Below are 18,876 nucleotides of genomic sequence, written 5' to 3'. Positions count from 1 at the left end.
TTTATGGCACTGGATAATAATTAGACTTTGGGGGGGGGTGATGACTTTGTAGATGTCAAATTATAATGCTGTACACAAGAAATACACACACACACACACACCTCTCAAAGTAAAAGGCAAGAGAGGCAACCAGGCCCCAGTTGTGCACTTAAAACAAAAATCACAAATAAGAAAATAAAATTAAATGCTCAAAAAAGAAAAGGAAGAAACAATTCCTCCAGAACATGAAAAATGCACCAGCTGCCCTGCAGAGAACTGGCCAAACCTCTTGGCTCCCCCTGGCTTCTGGCTCTGAGTCCCCCCGCCCCAACATGACCAGGCACCCACCCCCACGACAATACAGCTGCTGAATGCTCCCCTCAATCGCCTCCAGAGTTGGAGGAGGGGCAAACAGAGGCGGTCACACAGCTTTGGCGCCCTGATCTAAAGACGCCCCACAGAGGACAGCTAGCAGAGAGGGCCCAGAGATGACAGAGAGGACTTGTAGATCAAAGCTCCCTGGTCTTTGCCAGTGTCATCTGAACAAATAAACACAGGGCAGAGGTTAATAGGTTACAGGTTACATTCTTGGCTTCTCCAGCCAGAAAAACACTTTTGATACCTAGCAGGACATTTTTCCATTAAAGGGTTGTTTGTCCCCTTGGGTTAGGGCACTGCTTTCTCCAAGATCCTCTTATAAACTAGCAATGGTTCAGGGGGGTGGGGACTGGGAGGACACGGAGTTGTCATTCATTTCCTTTGAGAAAGTTTCTTCAGCCACCCCAATGTAAAGGGGCACTTAGGAGGAGAGAATGTATCCATTGGTGGGGAGCAGGGCTGGCTGGAGGTGGGGGCTGGTGATAATGGGGCATTGGACATGTGGGAATGAGATGGTGGGTCCGCCCACTTTGCTCTTTGTCCAGGGCTGTCCATGTCCCAACAGACAAGCAGAAAATCAGACTTAAACCCCAATCTGAGCAGCTGATCCAGCATCAGCCCACTCCCTGCCCAGGCCCTCCCCAGCTGCTGGCTCAATTACACCAACTGTGGCTGCCCCTTAACAGCCCCTCTGTGCTACCCCTGCGACCCTTCGGCAAGCTGTGCAGCCCTCAGTCTAGCTGGCCTCTCTGGCAGTACAATACATGCCTTTCCGGAGATCTCCTAAGTGTCTGCAGTCACGGGAGAAAAGCCCATGTTCACCTGAGTTCTTAAGCTTAGACTCCGGAACTTGCCTGCTGTTCAGTTTACTGGGAGCTCTGTATGCTACAACTGCGTCCTTGGGCCTCAGCAACCAGGACCTTCCATAGCACGTGATATCTCCACTTAGTCATTTGGACAAAACACAAGGATGATGTTAAAGATATTTAATAATGAGGATATCAGGGTGCTGATCAGTTGACTGGATGCTGCCCATACGCCTGTACACCTGCTGAGAAGCAGCCCTGGTTCAACTCAGGGCACTCAGGATGGTGCTGGTCATTGCCACCATTACAGAGAGAGGATCTCACCCATTCAACTGCCCTTATCCACTGACTTTGACAGTCAGCCCTAGGCCTTCATCTGGTAGCTCTGGGATCCACCTCATTAAAACTAACTCCTGGGGCTGGGGCTGGCTGGCTCAGTGGTAGAGTGTGGGCCCAGCATGTGGATGTCCCAGGTTCGATTCCTAATCAGAGCACACAGGAGAAGCACCCATCTGCTTCTCCACTCCTTTCCCTCTCACTTCTCTCTCTCTCTCTCTCTTCTCCCCTCCTGCAGCCACGGCTCAATTGGAGTGAGTTTGCCCCAGGCACTGAGGATGGCTCCATAGCCTCCACCTCATGTGCTAAAAAATGGCTCCTTGCAACAGAGCAAGAACATTGCCCCCTAGTGGGCTTGCCAGGTAGATCCTGGTTGGGGAGCATATGGGAGTCTGTCTCTGCCTCCCCTCCTCTCATTAAACAAACAAATACATAAATAAGGTGGAAAAAAGACTGACTCCTGGACCTAGCCAAGTGGCTCAGTGGATCGAGTGCTGTCCCAGTGCACCAAGGTTGTGGGTTTGATCCCTAGTCAGGGCACAGATGAGAAGCAACTGTAAAGCCAGTAGCCACAGCCACCATCACAGCCGCCTGGCCCGTGCAGGTTCGCATTTGATTCGGACAGACAATGAAATAACAGAATCAAGAATTGGTGAGCCATCACCTTTAATCTTAGCTTGCACTCAGCGGGTAAGAAATACACACAGTGGAAAAACACTTCCTTTTTGATTCAGGGCTCCCAAAGCACTGACTCATCTGAGTTTCCTATAATCTGAGGTTTCTAGCTCACCAGTCTTATTCACCTCTGTTCTCCATCTCCTTCTCTCTGCACAAACTGGCTTCTCCTTCAGCACTTGCCATCTTGGCTGCTTCTCCTCTCCTCCATGTGGTTTTACTCTGCTCTCCTACAGCATGGGCTCCTCCTAGAATGTACTCACTTTTCTCCTGAAACAACGTGATCTCTTTTTAAAACCTTTTGGCGCAAAAGCCCTCCCCCAACACATATTAACATAATCATGCCCATCCCAAGCAAGAAGGGCAACTATTATTATTACATGGGCGATGGGCTTCCACGTGGGCAGAACTATCTTTAACAAAGTGAGCATAATATATTTTATCTGCCCAACAGCAACCAATGAGTGTACAACTAATAAGAACAACTAAGTGGAAAAACAAGGTGATGCTTCTTTCTCTCAAATCAGCGGGAAAATTTATAATAGTAATAACAGACTCCTGCTGGATCTGAACTAAGCCCTCTCCCTATAAAAGGTCAACATATGAGGAAATGATCTTCCAATTGCCCTCTCACCGTATCACACTAAGGACTGCCTGTATTCTGGGCAAAAAGTCACCCAGGGTGACTCAGAGCAAGAAAGATGAAGTGACTACTAGAATAGGACATTGAGCCATGCTATATTCATCTCAAGCAAAAGTTCAACATGCTTTGGTAAAACAGATGTGAAGAATGGTCCATCCAGCCCACTGACCATGAGAAAACATCAGGTCTCTAGGGGGCATGTGTGTGCACACACACGTTTCTAAATCTGAGTTCCAGGATCTTCCCTGCCAAGGTCAAGATACACAAGAATGAATTCCACTCTAGTTAGGCAGGGCAGATGCCATAAACTAGAGGACACAAAGGAGTACCATCTGGGGAGCACCATCTGTGTTTTAAAAGTAATCTTGCCTTTTTAAATTTGGGAGTTTACATAGACAGTCATGAAACAGGGCAATGTGATAAAATTGCCTCATGCTTTGACATGCCACCTTCATATAGAAAGATAATTGTGATGCTCAAGTAATTTTGGTTCCAGAATTGTTCTGGCCACCTTAACGCACAGAATCTGCTTTGTCTAAAGATCTCTGGGGGAAGACGCTGCCTGTTTTTCTAGCATTTAGTAGGCTTGAGTGATCCCCCTTCCAGATGCCACATGACACGTAAGTCTCTTTCCAGTAGGAGGGGATGGGTTATCTGGTAGTCAGGACACCCCATCCAGATCTGGCTGAGTATTATCACACTGTCAAGATCAAGAGGCAGGTTCTGTAGTGCAAGGGCTTCTATTAAGAGACTGCTGTGGACCAGTGCAACTATCTGGAGGCTGATAGCTAGCCAGAGCAAAGCAAAACCCAAAACCCACCGTTTGCTTTATTATATAGTGCAGAGCCGTATGCAAATGAGGAAGTTTCCGAAGTCACACATCTGAGGTATAAACAGGAATTCCCCCACTAGGCAGAACTGAAATCAATCAACAGCAGAACAAACAAAGGGTGAGAGGAAGGGCATGTAAATTAACTCTAGCAACTTAATCAGAGGTAGTGGGAAAGAGTTTAGCCTTTAGCAATTTAAGCAAGTGAGCTGGGGGGATGGGCAGCAAGGACCCTGTCAGCTTACAGCCAGTCCCCTACACCTGTCTCCCCCAAATCTAAACTGCAAGGGCCCTGTCAGCTTGCAGTCTCCCACAAGAGACTGAGATGTCTACTCAAAGGCATGGGAATGAAAAATAAAAGGTTTACCATCTGCTTCAGGTACTTCCCATAAACACTGCATTGAGTCACAGCTGCTTAAAGCCAACCTTGCTGTTCCCGTTGGCCTATCCTCGTCCACATCTGCTGCAAGGTGACAACACAACAGACCTGAGCTCACTGCAGAAGCTAGCACAGTAGTGAAGTTCCTGGTGACACTCCCACCAACCTCCAGCTCAACCACACGGAGGCTCCAGTGGTGGGCTCGCTCCTGTCAGTGCCAATCAGGTGCCCTGTGCCAGGCAGGCTTCAGCCCTGGCAAAAGTCTAAAAACAGAAGCTACTGGGCACAAGGTAGAGATGCAGCCTTCTCTACTAACGGAAAACCCTCAACAGGTAACACCCTTAGGGTCAGGAAGTGCCATTGTCATATTTCATGAAAATCATCTTTAAAAAAAAAATTAATATACTACCCAGCCTGTACTGAGCTGGGTTCGTAAAGTTGCCTAATATCCCCACGGGCGATGTCTCACTCGCACTTTCTTGCCCACATGAAATCCTCCCAAACATCTCAGAGATACCACCTTCAGGTGAACTGCTTACCCCCCTGGACTACACAGAATTCACACAGACCTGCGGTGGCTGGCCCTCCCACCACATGGAGAGACTTCTATGGGAGAAGTCTGGGTTTTAATGCCTCCCTTAGGCAATCACCTAGCCCAGTGGCTGGTATATATGATGTTTGTTGAATATTTATTAATGTGTCTATATAGTTCCAGGTGGAAGGGACCAGAAATACCAAGCTTTGCTCCTGTAAAAAAGCCTCTGAATAGCCTGAAAGACAGGAGGGCTACCATCTTTGGAGCACCCACATCCAGTCATGCTGTTTGCCTATCCTTATCCTCCTCCACACACCTAGCCTCCTGCAGCCAAAGCCAACCCCATGGCTGCCTGTGGCGCCCTCTGGTGACTCCTGCCAGTAATGACAACAGGAAGACTAGGAGCTTGGGGGTGGGTTTTATTAGGTGGTTATTGCTGTGCTACAGGGTTAGACCACATAAGTAGTGCCAGCCCCAGGTCTCTCCCCATTGATCACAAAGTCCCCGGAGCCCCAACGTTAGAAGTGAAACTGGAAGGCCTCGGTCACGTGTTGCTTCCAGGTGTCCAGGCTGGGCAGGGGGGAGGTGATGCTCATGACATGCCAGGTCTCTCCATCTGACACCACTGAAGTCTGATAGGACAGCAGCTGCACGCTGGCCTCTGCCAAGAGCCCTGGGAAGAAGAAACCTCTGGTTGGCACAGAGCACAGGGAAGGAGGGAGAGCTGGAAGTCTCGGACTGCTGTCTGTGATCAAAGCTGCAACAGGAGTGATGGTCTCAGAATCAAGAAAGAGCGAGAGAGGGAACAGCCTCCCAGCTCCCCTTGCTGTTCCAGACTTTAGGAACAGCCGGCCCATCAGGCAAGGCAGGGAAGGGAAGATGAGCCATAAAGCTGGAGCTGTCACCTGACTCGCTGGCTGCCAGCTTTATCTGAACCAACAGCAAGAAAGTTCCCCTGGATGGGGAAACTAGGCCCTTTGAGGATACACGCTGCCACAAAGTGTTCCCAAACTCCCAGCGGCCTGGCGCCAGGGAAAGGCAGCAGGTTCAGATGCCCGTGGTGCCGGAGGGGATGCCCGACAGGCTTGGCTGCAGTCAGAAGCTCTGAGATCCCGGCTCTGCACACAGGTCCACACTGTGCATCACATGGTCAGCAGCCTAGTTACAGGGCTCCGGGATCCAACCTCGACCACGCTGCCCTGCAGCCTCAGACAAGGAACTTCCCTCTGAACTCCGCCTCTACTTCCCAAGGTTCTGAAACTGGCATGGCAGCCGGTCTGCGGACTCAGACATGCCCTGAGGCTGGGAAGGAGCTGAGGGAGGGACAGGTCTGTGGAACCCAATCCCAGGACAGGACACCCCCTTCGCCAACTGGCCAACCCACCCTGGACCCCAGTCAGCCTTCCAGGCCCCTCCTCACCAATCACAGTAGGCAGCATCGCAGGGTTGGAGCGCTGAGCCCGAAACAGGAGCAGGGGCAGGCCCCTGCGGAGGGGCACCTCTGGTCTGAAGACAGCTCCGTTGAGCGCCTGCAGCACAGGTGTGGTGCCCTGGACCGAGCCCACAACCTGGTAGGGGGCACCCACCAGGGCCACGGTCAGGAGGCATTCCCCACAGCCTTGCTCTCCTAACATAGCAGGGTTATGGGAGGTGGTCACCTGCAGAGAGAAGGCAGGGCCGTTACCCCTTCTGCCTGCCTCGTGCCTACCCTCCCCCAAGGCCCCAGAGTAGACTGGCAAGGCTTCTTCTTGGCTACCTGGGGAGCAGTTCAGGGCCAGGGAGAGGGCCAGTGAGCTGAGCCTTGAGCCTCTGAACAGTAGCTTCCCAGGACAGGCCAGTCAGTGGCCCACAGGGAAGGATAAACCTGCCAGGTACAGGTAGGGCTTGGAGGGGAGGAGTGGGGACGAGGGAGGCAGGGAGGCAGGGCTGAGGACCAGGTTAGCAGGTCTGCCCGGAGGCTGACCCAGTCTGCCCTCCTGCTTACTGCTTCCTGCACAGAACCAGTGGCCTGACTGGGATGCACGGGTAGAGAGGGGAGAAGAGGGGGGTCACAGGAGACCTACTTCCCGTTGCTTCTGCAGCTCCCACTGGCTGAGACACATAGACTTTGATCTACAAAGGGAACCAGAGGGACAGACGCCACAGAAAAGTTGCAAGGGCAGCCGAGGGTAAGATGTGCTGCTAGCTCCCAGGAGTCAGCAGGCTGAGCACGGCTCCGGGTCCTGTGGTGACTGGCGCACTGGATCAAGTCAGAGGCCGAGCATGCTGGGCTGACTCCCAGCCTTAGCAGATACAGCCTGGCTCCCTGGCTTTCCAGGCTGTGAAATGGGGTGCTATCACGGAATACGCACGCACAGCACTTTCACGCATATGAATTCACACCTAGCAATGCTCAGAGGAAGGCAGTATCCCCGCTTTGCAGATGAAGACGTAATTTAGGCTACCTCTCATGGGCAGTGTCAATGGCAGGATTGCACTTGGGGTTCCCACTCACTAACAGGGCTGTGAGCGTGTTCTGAAAAGGTAGGGGGGCTGAGACGGGCAGTGCCAATGGGGCGGGGAGGGCAGGGGCACCCACATTGAGGCCAGCCTCCGTCACCAGCAGCTTGGCATTCACCAAGTTCACATCTGCCCCACTGGAAGCATCTTTCAGGAGGCCGACGATGACTGCCGGGCTTAAGCAGTTCCCAGCATTCTTCAAAGATGTTCCTGGGGACCGAAAGAAGCCACCATAAGGTCACTGTGCTGGGGACCCCGGTGCAAGCCTGCCCCAGAAGTCTTGCTTTCCTTGGGGGGCGAGGACAAGCTGGGTCAGCAGGCCTGTCCTAGCCTGGGTCAGGACCCTCAGGACACTGTCTACCAGTCTAAGAAACCCCTCACCAAAATTCAGACAAATCCAGTGCCCCAATACACCTGGCCTGGCCTGGCCTGGCTGTCACCCTCTAAGGGGACACCTGAAAGACTTATGGCTCCCCTCTGCAGCACTCGCACACTTACTGGCCTCAGTAAATGTCAGATGGAGTGAGTTAACTGAGGCAATCGTGGTCCAGTTCCGTCTTGCTGCCTCCGGGGCTTGCTTGGGGAATATCCACCCCCCACCCAATCTCTCCCCAAGAGAGTCAGCACCCAACAGTCATTGGGACAGATAAGCCTCTGCAAGATAGAGGAGACTGGAGCCCTCCCTGGTCCTCCAAGTACATCTGCAGAGTCTGCAGAGGGCTGGACCCACGACAAAGGTAGCCTGAGTCTGCTCAGTCACCGAGGGGCAGACAGAGGGCACATCACACCACAACTGGACTTTCAGGTCCCCAGGGTCCATCTGAGTCTGTCACAGAGCACAGAATGTCCCCACCACCTCCACCTCGTCTGGCACACCCACGCTGACTCTCACTTCCCACATGATGAATCCACGATGAGAGGGTCAAAACCAGAAAACAAACGTCCTGCAACTTGACCCAGGACTCCCACCACCATCCCTAGCACCTCTCACGTGACACTCTCTTGTGGTTTCTCTTGCACCCCTAACATGCACATCTTTAAAACACTGCACAAACAAGACTTGTGAAAATTAAGTCTATTTCTGAGTGACACTTTTTGCCTCTCCCTCTTTTGTCTCCACTTAGTCGCACATGAGCCATACTCAGAACATGGGACAGAGTCCCAAGACCAGGGTCACCTCTGACTCCTTCATTGTCTGACCTCAGCAGACACCCTATGGCTGCAGAGTTCACACCCCCCACTTCCGCAGCAACCCCAACTCACCCTGCGTTACCACCTGGATGGTCCCTTTGGGAGAACCAGCCCAGGCTTGCATCAGTGTCCCCAGAGCTTCCGCCAGACCAATCCAAGGCTTGGTGTGCGGAGAGAAGGCACTGGTCAGGGCCTGGGCATTTACCTGCAGAAACAGGGAGGAAGGCCGAGGTTAGGAAGAGGCAGGACAGGGCACACTTGTCCAAACAGGTCTCGTTGCTGAGCTTCAGCTTCTCGCGCAGAGCAGAAGGCACAGGCCACCCTGGCTTTTGAAAGTTTCCATTAGCCACCACCAAGATCCCCACTTGTTCCCATGGTTGAGGAAAGCTGTAAAGCCAAAAGGGCACAAAAGGCTAAGACCACTCCAAATTGCCAGAAAGGGGCTTAGGGAGGCATTTCCCCCTCCTTGAATTGAGCCAGCCCCACCCCCTCCACAGGAGACCTCCCCTGTGTTGGGGAAGGGTCTGCACATAAAACATCTGGGGAGTCACAGGCCACTTGGATATGGGGTGGAGGTCTCTCTGGATGGCATTCCTAATATGCCTTCCTCTTTTCTACTTAATAAAAAAAAAAGTGTTTACATTATCATTTAACACTTAGACCAAATAACACAATTTATAAAGCTGGATGGATTTCATCTATTTAGACAATCCTATCACTCTTCAAACACTGACCCCCGAGAAGCCCACCACAGGCATGTTGGGCAGTTGAAGAAGGTGGAAGCCACATATCCTTCTAAAGTTGTAAGTCCGGGGTCTGGCCAGTGGGACCCCCACCAGCAGTTTGATAACAAAGCCAGCTTATCCAGGATCAAATTTTCTATTTCATTTTATGTTTTGAGAAACTCTGGCTCTAAGTTAATCACTGGCCACTTTTGAGGCAACCTGTGGAAAGAACCATCTAAGAAGGATTTAATTAGAAACCTGGGTTTGACAGAAATCAAACAGGCTGCTACAAGATGTATGGAACAAAAAAGCTGGATTGTTGTATTCCCGTTGTCATAGAGACATAACTGGCAGAGAATCAAAAGAGCATCATGATGTCAGAGATGACCAAGGAGGCGGTCTTCCCAGCAGACTCGTCTATGTGAGCCAGCCTCGAGACTCCTTGCACAGGGCTCCCCTTGCTCCTCTCCAAGGGGACACAGCAAAGAGCAGCAGGGAGCCGGGGGTGGGGTGTGTGTGGGGGAGATAAGAGAAGGCCAGCTGCTGGGAGCAGAGCCTAAGTGTCACGAAACAGGTGGGTGGGCAGGGAGCTTTTGGCAGGTGGAGAAAAAGCACACAAGCTTCCAGAAGCAGGCCCCCACATGGCCTGTCCTCTGTGCAGCACTCGCACAGCCCAGTCCCATCACAGGTCTGCCCACTAAAAACAGCTCTCAGTCTTAAGGCAAGCAAGAGCCCCTACCGTTAGTCAGTGGCTCACTGTCTAAGCTGGGACAGAACTGAACTGAAGAAGATGCAATGAAAAATTTGGGAGACACACAGTTCCTGCATGACAAAAATATCCTTATTCTTAAATGCCTACTCTAAGACCACCAGCTGCTTTGGTTTACTTAGTTGAATTTGCCCAATTTTAACTATTTTGTCCAATGGATTTTACTTCTTAAGTAAAATGGAGACATTTAGTGGTTCCATTTGATGGAGCTGGTATTAAGGAGTCCCCTTCACAAAAAGCCTAGAATGCCACTGCTACCCAATGACAACGTGACTGACTCTCAAGGGCTGCCACAGCGAGGGCAGAGGCCTGCCTGTTCAAGAGCAAAGGAGACAAGCCAATGTCAGACTGGCTCGCAATGGCCATGACCCAAACCTCAGCCTGGGTTCTGATCCACACCCTGTGGGAGGAGTGAAGCTGCTCAGAAGCCTTGGCTATGCAGAAGTGAGGAAGTGTACCCCATGCTGCAGAGCTGTGCTGAAGGGTCCTCCTGTAGGGCAGCAGCTGGGTCCCTTCCTCTCTCAGGACGCGAAAGGCAGCGTGGCCCTGAGAGCTGGAGGAGTGAGCCGAGCAGCCTGTATCTCTCCTGACACAGTTCTGTTGAAGCAGTGAAAATCCCTGCACGGAGGGTCAGCCGGGAAGGTCAGGGGCCACTCTAGCCCCCCACTCCCATTCACATCTTAAGTGTATTGATTGAATGCTCTGGGCAGAGCCATGTCAGCTGAAGAGAAGCTTAGTTCCTTTTTTGGTCTTCATAGAACTTAGGATTTAGTTAAAATGACCCTGGCCAGTTGGCTCAGTGGTAGAGCATTGGCCCAGTATGTGGATGTTCCAGGTTTAATTCCTGAACAGGGCACACAGGAGAAGCGCCCATCTGCTTCTCCACCCCTTTCCCTTTTGCTTTACTTCTCTCTCTTTCTCTTTCCCTCTCATAGCCATGGCTCAATTAAAGCAAGTTGGCCCTGGGTGCTGAGGATGGCTTCATGGCCTCTGCCTCAGGTGCTAATAAGAGCTCAGTTGCTGAGCAACAGAGCAACATCCCAGATGGGCAGAGTATCACCCCAAAGGGCTTGCTAGGTGGATCCAGTTCTGGCACATGTGGGAGGCTGTCTCTGCCTCCTCTCCTCTAACTGAATAAAAAGAAAAATAAAAAAGTAAAAAATAAAAAAAAAGAATTCAGTTAAAGAGAAAAATATAAACTCATGAAACTTTAAAAACAAGAGGATGTGGTTCATTGCTAAAGGACTGAGCTGGAGAGCAAGAAAGGCCAAGCAAGTCTTTGTGAAGGGGCAGTGAGCCCCTGAAGGACAGCTGCATCTTCCTTATGCATCTCTGTGTCCCAAAGGGTTATGACAGTATCTGAGACCCACTTGAACTTTAGGGACATGTGAAGACTGGATGAGATGGGACTAGTGGAATAAGCCAGGTTAGGCTTGGAGGAAAAACATAAGCTAGGAAGGGCCCAGTGGGAACAAAGACATGTGGGGATATTAAGACATGATTTTGGGACCAGCTGGTGTGGACGGTTCCTCATGGGACAAAGCGGGCAGGTTGCTGGGGCAGGTGAGTCCTGGCCCGGCATCCTAAGATAGACACAATGAAAGCAGTGCTCAGGGCTGCAAGGTGGGAGTACTCTCACGGGCTTTCTCCCAAATCATTCCTCGCCCCACACCCTCGGCATCCAGCCCTCACCACAGCCACACTCCCCTCACTCACAAGGCATGCTGAGAACAAAAAGCCTTTCTTCAGGCGCTGGGCTCTGGGAATAACTCCGATCTCTGCCCAAGGCTATAATGCAGGGGTCCCCAAACTGCAGCCCCCTGAGGCCATTTATCCGGCCCCCGCCACACTTCCGGAAGGGGCACCTCTGTCATTGGTGGTCAGTGAGAGGAGCACAGGACGTTGGAGAGGAGGAAGGCAAAAGGGATGTCGCCTTCTCCTTTTATTTTGTCAGGGTGCTCACTGGACTCATAGCGGCTTTCTCCTGGACGTCTCACCGCAGCACAGCTGTGGCGTCTCCCTCTTTATAAAGCCCCGGATGCATCCTGTGCTCCTGGAGTCCTGTATGTGGTGGCGCCATAAAGTGCAGCGTCGCTCACGTACAGTACTACTTCCGGTGACACGGCATGCACGCATCACACCACTTGTTCCAGCTAGCAGTGACAAATATGGAACTGGACATTGACCATCTCATTAGCCAAAAATTTGTTCCCATTTTGTTTTTTTACTTTAAAATAAGGTATGTGCAGTATGCATAGGGATTTATTCAGTTTTTTTTTATAGTCCAGCCCTCCAACAGTCTGAGGGACAGTGAACTGGCCCCCTATGTAAAAATTTGGGGACCCCTGCTATAATGTATCAGGGCAGAGCTGGGCCCCCTGATACTAGGACTGGGCCATTAAGGGGAAAGACAGGCCAGCTCCAGCCCCCACCCAGAGGCTGACTGAGGTGGAACCCTGTATCTTCAGCTCCCAGAGCTGAATTTGGCCACACCCGGGCTCAGCTTACTGTCACCACTCCCCTCACCAAGACTCCTGCTCCTCCCTGTGACTTCCAGGCTCCACCCTACATGGAGATACTTACAACCCCTGCTAGGGACTTCCCCTTCACCATGTCCACAAACTGGACAGCGATTTCCTCGCCGCAGCGGCTCTGGGCCTCCTTAGTGCTGGCTCCCAGGTGGGGGCAACTGATGACATTCTCATGATCCACCAAGGCTCGGTCCCGCGGTGGCTCCTGCCCAGAAAGAGACACCTCTGCTTGGTTGCCATGGACTGCCAGGGGCGTGCAGGACATTGGAGAGGAAGAAGGCAAAAGGGATGTCGCCTTCTCCTTTTATTTTGTCAGGGTGCTCACTGGACTCAGCGGCTTTCTCCTGGACGTCTCACCACAGCACAGCTGTGGCGTCTCCCTCTCTATAAAGCCCTGCTCCCCTGCACCCTTAGGACGCTCATGGCCATGCTCTACAATGGTTCTCACCAGGACAGACGGCCCACCTGAGCACCTCTACCCTCCCTCCAGTGTCTACCTCTTCCACTCAAGGGCACAGAGCACTGCCCTTGGCAATGTTACATAGGCCTCTACTCTTCAGGTCTTTCTCCGCAGGGCTCGGAGAGCCCCCAGATCACCCATGAGTCCCAGCGCTGTGGCAGTAAGTGCTCTAAGGGGGACGGGACAGCAGGGGAAGGTGCTGTGCTGGGGGACAAACAGGGAGGGGCCAGGCACATCTGTCAGAGGCCTTACGATCTAGCTAAGAAATGTTATCAGGAACACAAAACTGATGCATGGTGCACCCTGGGCAAGGAGCAGACAGGGAGTGTATGGGGGTTCGGAGAGGGCGGGGGGCTTGCCAAGGCCACACAGCTCTCGTCCAGCCAGCAAACGCCCGCTGCCCCATCCGAAGTCCGTACCTCTTCCCTGGATCTCTGACATTTTAAGAGAGGTGATGGCACTCAAGTGGAAATACAACCTTCACCACTGGGACTGGTGTGAGGGCAGGGTGGGGGAATGCGTGATGGAGACCTACGGAGAGCAGCCCCCCAGGACCTGGGGGTACCTAACCACCATCCTTGGGCTTCCTTCCCTTGTGGGAGAAGGTGGGGAAGGAGAGCCAGTGGACTCGGATGGACGTGGCACGGATTCACTTCATCAGGGATCTGTCTGTATTGATTCATGAAGCCGTATCTCCCTGCCCAGTCCTCGCCCCTGGAACTGACGGGCCGCTGTCCTCTCTGAAGTTACCGCCACAGCAGATCTGGAACTGGGTCTTATTTAAAACTCAAGTTCCGCAGAAGACAACTCAGCTGCCTCCCACCACACTGTGCAGGGCTCTGCAAGGGTGCTCTTTTTGTCTCTCCCTTGCCCCGCCCCGCACTGACCTCCGTGAACACGTCCAGCGCTGCGCCAGCGCACTGACCGGCCTGCAGCGCCCGCAGCAGGGCGCCCTCGTCCACAATACCCCCGCGGGCGCAGTTCACCACGCGCACGCCCCTCTTGCACTGGGCAAAGGTGCTGTCGTTCAGCAGGCCTGGAAGGGAGGGAACAGCTCTCTAGCAGCGATGCTGCCTGGATCCCGTGCGCTTGACTCCGGCTGCCCCCTCAGCGCCCAGCTCTTCCTCACAGGCCTGCCTTTGGGACCATGGCCTCTCTGGCCTCACCTCTCCCTTCTCAGATGATCTGGGCCACTCAGTGGAGAAACATTCTAGAGTCCCTGAGATACCACTGCTTCAAGTGGGTCTGGAACCAGAACGGCCTGCAGAGTATCTGTGGCGCACTGGTCCACCAGCTCACCAGACACTAAGTATCTCTTACTGGTTCACCCCTCCCCTCTGGTACGGGGCATTTTCCAAAACACCCCCATGCTGATGCTGGCAGACCTAGGGGTCCCTCCCCAGAGCTAGTCACTAATGTCTGTGGAAGCCCCTGGTTGGGGACCCACCCTTATCTGGTCTGTGGCCTCTGTGGCTAAACCACAAGGTAGGGACCCACTTACCTGTGGTGGAGGGGAGCAGAGGGGTGTGCACAGTGATGAAATCACAGAGAGGCCAGATCTCCTCCAGGGGCAGCTGCTGAACCCCGAAGGAGGCCGAGACTTCTGGTGAAATAATGGGGTCATACCCTACAGTCTGGTTATAAAAGAGACAGAGAGAGAAAGAGAAAGGGGGGAGTGTCATCATTAATTCTTAGGATTTGTATTAATGATGGCGACCATTGAGCATTTACCACATACCAAGCACGTGCTAATAAGCCTTTTGCAGACACCCGTTTACTTCTCACAACAGCACAACAGGGTTGGCACTATTCCTATTCCCACTTCAGAGCTGGAGGACTGGGGCTTATACACTAGGAGGGGGCAGGGCCAGAGGCGAAAGGGAGGTGTGTTTGCCTGGATGCTCCTAACCACAAAGGCAAGAGCAGCTTGTATGTGGACAAGGTGGAGCTTGGAAGCCCTTAGAAATCAGGGGGCCCACATGAGGGAGGACGGTCACATGGGGAGCAGTGTGGAGTACAACCAGAAAGGGAGGAGAGAGACTGGCTGTCGCTGCCGGAGGACCCACAGGGCCAGGAAACAGGCAGGGGCGCTGGCTACTTGAACAGAGTGTGGAAGAGGGTGGGAGGGCGGTGCTGGCGCAGAACAGGGTTAGAGGCAAGGACCTGTCACCAGGGAAGGGGTGAAGTACCAACAGGGAGGGATGGGCCCCTCTCCTGAAGTTACTTTTAGTAAGGCTTAATATGCATTCATCTAGTGCAACTAGTCTTGGAAGGCAAAATGTGGTGACTAATCACAGGAAGGTATAAATGACAAAGGACAGATGCTTTCCACAAGGCAGGCTGATGGGGGTGGGGAATGAGGACATAAGATGAGGAAAGTGAGACATCAAGGCACCATGAGTGGGGAAGGGCCCAGAATGAACCTTGGTCTGGGAAGCAGGCAAGCCCCCAAAGAAGAGGGGCCTCCCTGAGGTTACTGAGAAGGAAGAAAGGTTGACTCTGGGGAGGTGAGGGCAGGCAGGAAACTTGGGGTATACGCTTCAAACTCATGCAGTTGGCCAAAGGTCACTGCATATTAGTGATGGGAAGAAGCCAAGATGGAGAAGGCAAAGCTCAGAGAAAGGAAGACAGGACATGCAATCACAGCTAATGAGGCAAACATGGATGTGGCATCTACTCTGCGTCAGGTGCCTCCATCTAACTCATACTTGATGGATCAGGTACTAACAATTCCCCTGCTGACAGATGAAGAAGCCAAGACAGAGAGGTTAATGATTCAGCCAAGTCACACAAACAGCAAGAGGTAGAGCTGGGACACAAACTAACATTGATTCAGAGCCTGGATTCCTAGTGCCCACCAGCTAATCCAGAGTGGAGTGGGAGGCCCACAGCCCCACCCAGGAAAACAAAGGAGAGGGAGATGCCAGACATGCATCCTCCAGCAAGGGCAATGCTTTAAAGGTCACCAAGCCAGCACAGCGGCTGGGAAGCTCCTTCAACCAGGTGAGAAGCATCTACCTTTTGCAATAGCAAGAACTACCCAGGCAGCCTCCCAGAGCTCTCTCCATGAACTTGGCCCAGGTCAGCAATACTGACTCGCCGGGAAAAGGTGTTGGAGCCCTAAGAATCTCAAAGGCATCCATGTCCTTCAGAGGGCAGGGCAGCTACCGACCTGAGCAAGACATGGACTGTGAACCAGAACAGCTGGACCTGGGTTGCCTCACAGTCACTGTCAAGTATGCCCAGGCTCACGTCAGTGCTCTCTGGACCTGGGTCCTCAATCTTAAGTAAAGAAGCTGGGTCCCTGGCCAGATAGCTCAGTTGTTAGAGCGCCAGGCCAACATGCCAGGGTTGTAGGTTCAATCCCCAGTCAATGCACATATAAGGAGCAACCAATAAATACATAAATAAGTGGAACAACAAACTGATGTTTTTCTCGCTCTCTCTAAAAAAAAAAAAAAAAAATCAATAAGTCTTTAAAAAAAAGAAAAAAAAGAAGCTGGGTGGATGGTTTCAATGTTACTCCCTGCTCTAACTTTTAATATTGATAGTTCCAGAGTCCTTGAAAAGCGTTCCCTGAACCCTGCGAGAACATTCAAAGCTGGCACAGGATTAAGCAAAAACAACCAGAAAGAACAGAAAGCAGGGTAACACTTCAACCCTGGTTATCTTTGGGCAGTGGAATTAATTTTCTTCTCCTCTGTGCTTTCCTGTTTAACTCTTCCCTACTAATTATGAAATTCTTTTGGAATTATAGAAATACAGAGATTTTAGGAAATAATAGCAAAGACCATGGCTGTAATCTAACCCGGTGCTTCTGGAGAAGAAAGCAAGAATGGCTGTGGGTGAAGTGTAGCTTTTGGATCACATTTTCCATCACCCTGTGGAAGGAGGAAAGCCAGGTGGGCTCCACCCCAACCCCGGTGGATGTGTTGGGGAAGGAGGATGCCTCCCATGCCCTGTAGGATCACCAGCAGGTGACCTCGATAGGTCCACATGGTCATCCCTTCAGCGCGAGCCTACTGTCTCTCTTGGTGAGAGTGAAGTGTGCAAGGGAGGGAGGATCCCGCCCTTATCTCACAAGTCGTCTTTGTGCGATGGCTCTGAGGCTGGCTGGAACAATGGTCCCTTCATCTCTAACCCAGATGTACTTTTGCAGGTGGGTAGAGGACTGGGCACCAACAGAGGCCACAGAGCCAAGCCCTGAAGGAGTGGTTCGCACGACTCTATGGACCCTGGGCTCTAAGAAATCAAGAATGGGGCAGGGGTGGGGAGCTGTCTGGAGGAAGGGTCTGCAGGCTGAGATTGGGCCAGTGCCCCTGCCCAAGGCACCAGGGCTAAAGGAAAGGGCTGGGGACAGGAAGAGATAACCATCTCCCACACCCTCCCAGGCTGACTCAGCATTCCTTCACAGGGAGACACTATCTGGTTCATCAGCTGTAGGCAAAGAATTTGAAAGAAGACCCCTGTCTGTTTTTCACTAGAAACACCCAGGGCAGACGGGAGCTGAGCTCAGCTAAGACCTGGGGTCCTTACACCAGAAGACCATGCTGGGGGGAGTCAAAAGGGTGATATCGGGCCCAAGGACCAAGACCCTCAGTGGGGTCCTGACATGTCTTGGAAATGGTCAGATGTCCGCATGCGCTGATGCTGGGGCAATTTTGGGTACATACCATCGGAGACTTCCTAGAGAGGAGCCTTGGGGAGATGCAGAGGGAACGCCCCAACTCAATCCCAGCCGCAGGATGCCTGCTCTGTGCTGCCTGGCTCAGCAGGGGGTGGAGGGGAGCAAGGTTGCCCTCCAGAGAAAGGGGCTCCAATGAAGGAGCCAACAGCCACACCCACTTTCTACCCTGGAGCCAGTTTTCGGTTAACCTTGGAACTCTTCCACCCACAATGAAATCTTAAACAAAAGCCTAACATAAAACCAGATCAATTCAAAGTGCAGAGGGGAAGGTCCAGAGCCCCACCAGACCCCTCCCCATGTCTCTGAGGCACCTTCCTAGAACCCGAGGCTCTGGGAAGAATATGAGTATCACTGCTTTAGGGTAGGAGGAATTCCAGCTGCCAGGGTGAGATAGCAGAGCTTCTGTCCTAGAAGAACTCCGGGAAGGGACTGTCTAAAAGGGGTCAGGAGTGAAGACAGCAGAGGTGGTACAGGGCTAAGAGCACCAGGTTAGAGGTCAGGAGACCCACAGTCCGAACGGGATTCCACCACTTTCTAGTCTTCTTTTCTTGAGCATATCACAGAACCACCCTGGGCCTCATTTTCCTTATCTGCAATTGGGACAATATTGACTCCACAAGGTCACTGCAGCACACTATCTGACACAGCAGACCTCAGTACGCATTAGCTGCACTCGAGAGAATCAGTGACTGGTACGTCAAGTTCAACGTCCATCCCTCCGGGCTGAGTCAAACCCATCACAACACTGGCCACAAAGAAACATAAGCGACATGAGAGACGCTGGTCTGCGCCTCACAGAAAACCTTGATAAGAAAGTGCAAGGCTCAGCGCCTGCCTGACATGGGTCTTTTAACACATTCTAGAGGACAGCATGGGTGAGTTAAGTCTCCAAAGTTATTACCTGTGATTTAGCAACACTACTGAGAAAAAGTTTCAAGCAGAAAATGTTACAGAGTGAGGCCAGATGGTTCAGACCATCAGCAGGCTGCGCTGCCAGAATCATCCTGAAACCCACCTTTGTGCCATGAGGCTCAGAGCGAGTCAGCAGCTGCTATACGGTGGCCATGGCCGGTCAAGGCTCTTAGGCGTGTGTCTGGTGGGGGCAGCAGTGTAGGTGGGCTCTCCCTCCCAACCACAACACACACACCTGGTGGTATTGGGAAGATACCTGGCGAAGCTCCCCCCAGAGCTAAAGTCTAGGGTCCCCCATCTCTGAGTGACCAGATAGTCACAAAGAAAGAAGGGGAAAGGAGACAGTCCCTCCCCAACCTGTGAGCACAAGACGGTCCCTCCCTAACTCCTGTGATATGAAGGGGCCAACGTTTAAATCATGATACCCTGAAAGGAGTCAGAGATTAGTAGTGATTTAACAGACTGGGTGACAGATCAGGGCACAGGACACGACCCCATGTGTCAGGGAGAGAAATGATGATAAAATAACCATACTTTGCAGT

The 18,876-nt window shown here is 52.3% G+C and overlaps 1 protein-coding gene across 1 annotated transcript in view; it reads right to left on the bottom strand.

Moving 5' to 3' along the window:
- Nucleotides 1–4,959: 4,959 nt before the first annotated feature.
- Nucleotides 4,960–18,876, bottom strand: part of PHGDH (phosphoglycerate dehydrogenase) — a 37,418-nt gene continuing 23,501 nt past the window's right edge. Inside the window, exons 6-12 of the mRNA XM_066268130.1 lie at nt 14,237–14,369; nt 13,623–13,771; nt 12,328–12,480; nt 8,323–8,455; nt 7,139–7,269; nt 5,981–6,218; nt 4,960–5,233 (exon numbers count right to left, since the gene is read on the bottom strand). Of these exons, the coding sequence (XP_066124227.1) occupies nt 5,079–5,233; nt 5,981–6,218; nt 7,139–7,269; nt 8,323–8,455; nt 12,328–12,480; nt 13,623–13,771; nt 14,237–14,369 (1,092 nt within the window). The 3' untranslated portion in view covers nt 4,960–5,078. The remainder of the gene's footprint in view (nt 5,234–5,980; nt 6,219–7,138; nt 7,270–8,322; nt 8,456–12,327; nt 12,481–13,622; nt 13,772–14,236; nt 14,370–18,876) is intronic.

This window comes from Saccopteryx bilineata, chromosome 3 (genome assembly GCF_036850765.1).
Source record: "Saccopteryx bilineata isolate mSacBil1 chromosome 3, mSacBil1_pri_phased_curated, whole genome shotgun sequence".
Lineage (NCBI taxonomy): Eukaryota > Metazoa > Chordata > Mammalia > Chiroptera > Emballonuridae > Saccopteryx > Saccopteryx bilineata.
This window is presented reverse-complemented; position numbering and strand designations above follow the sequence as displayed.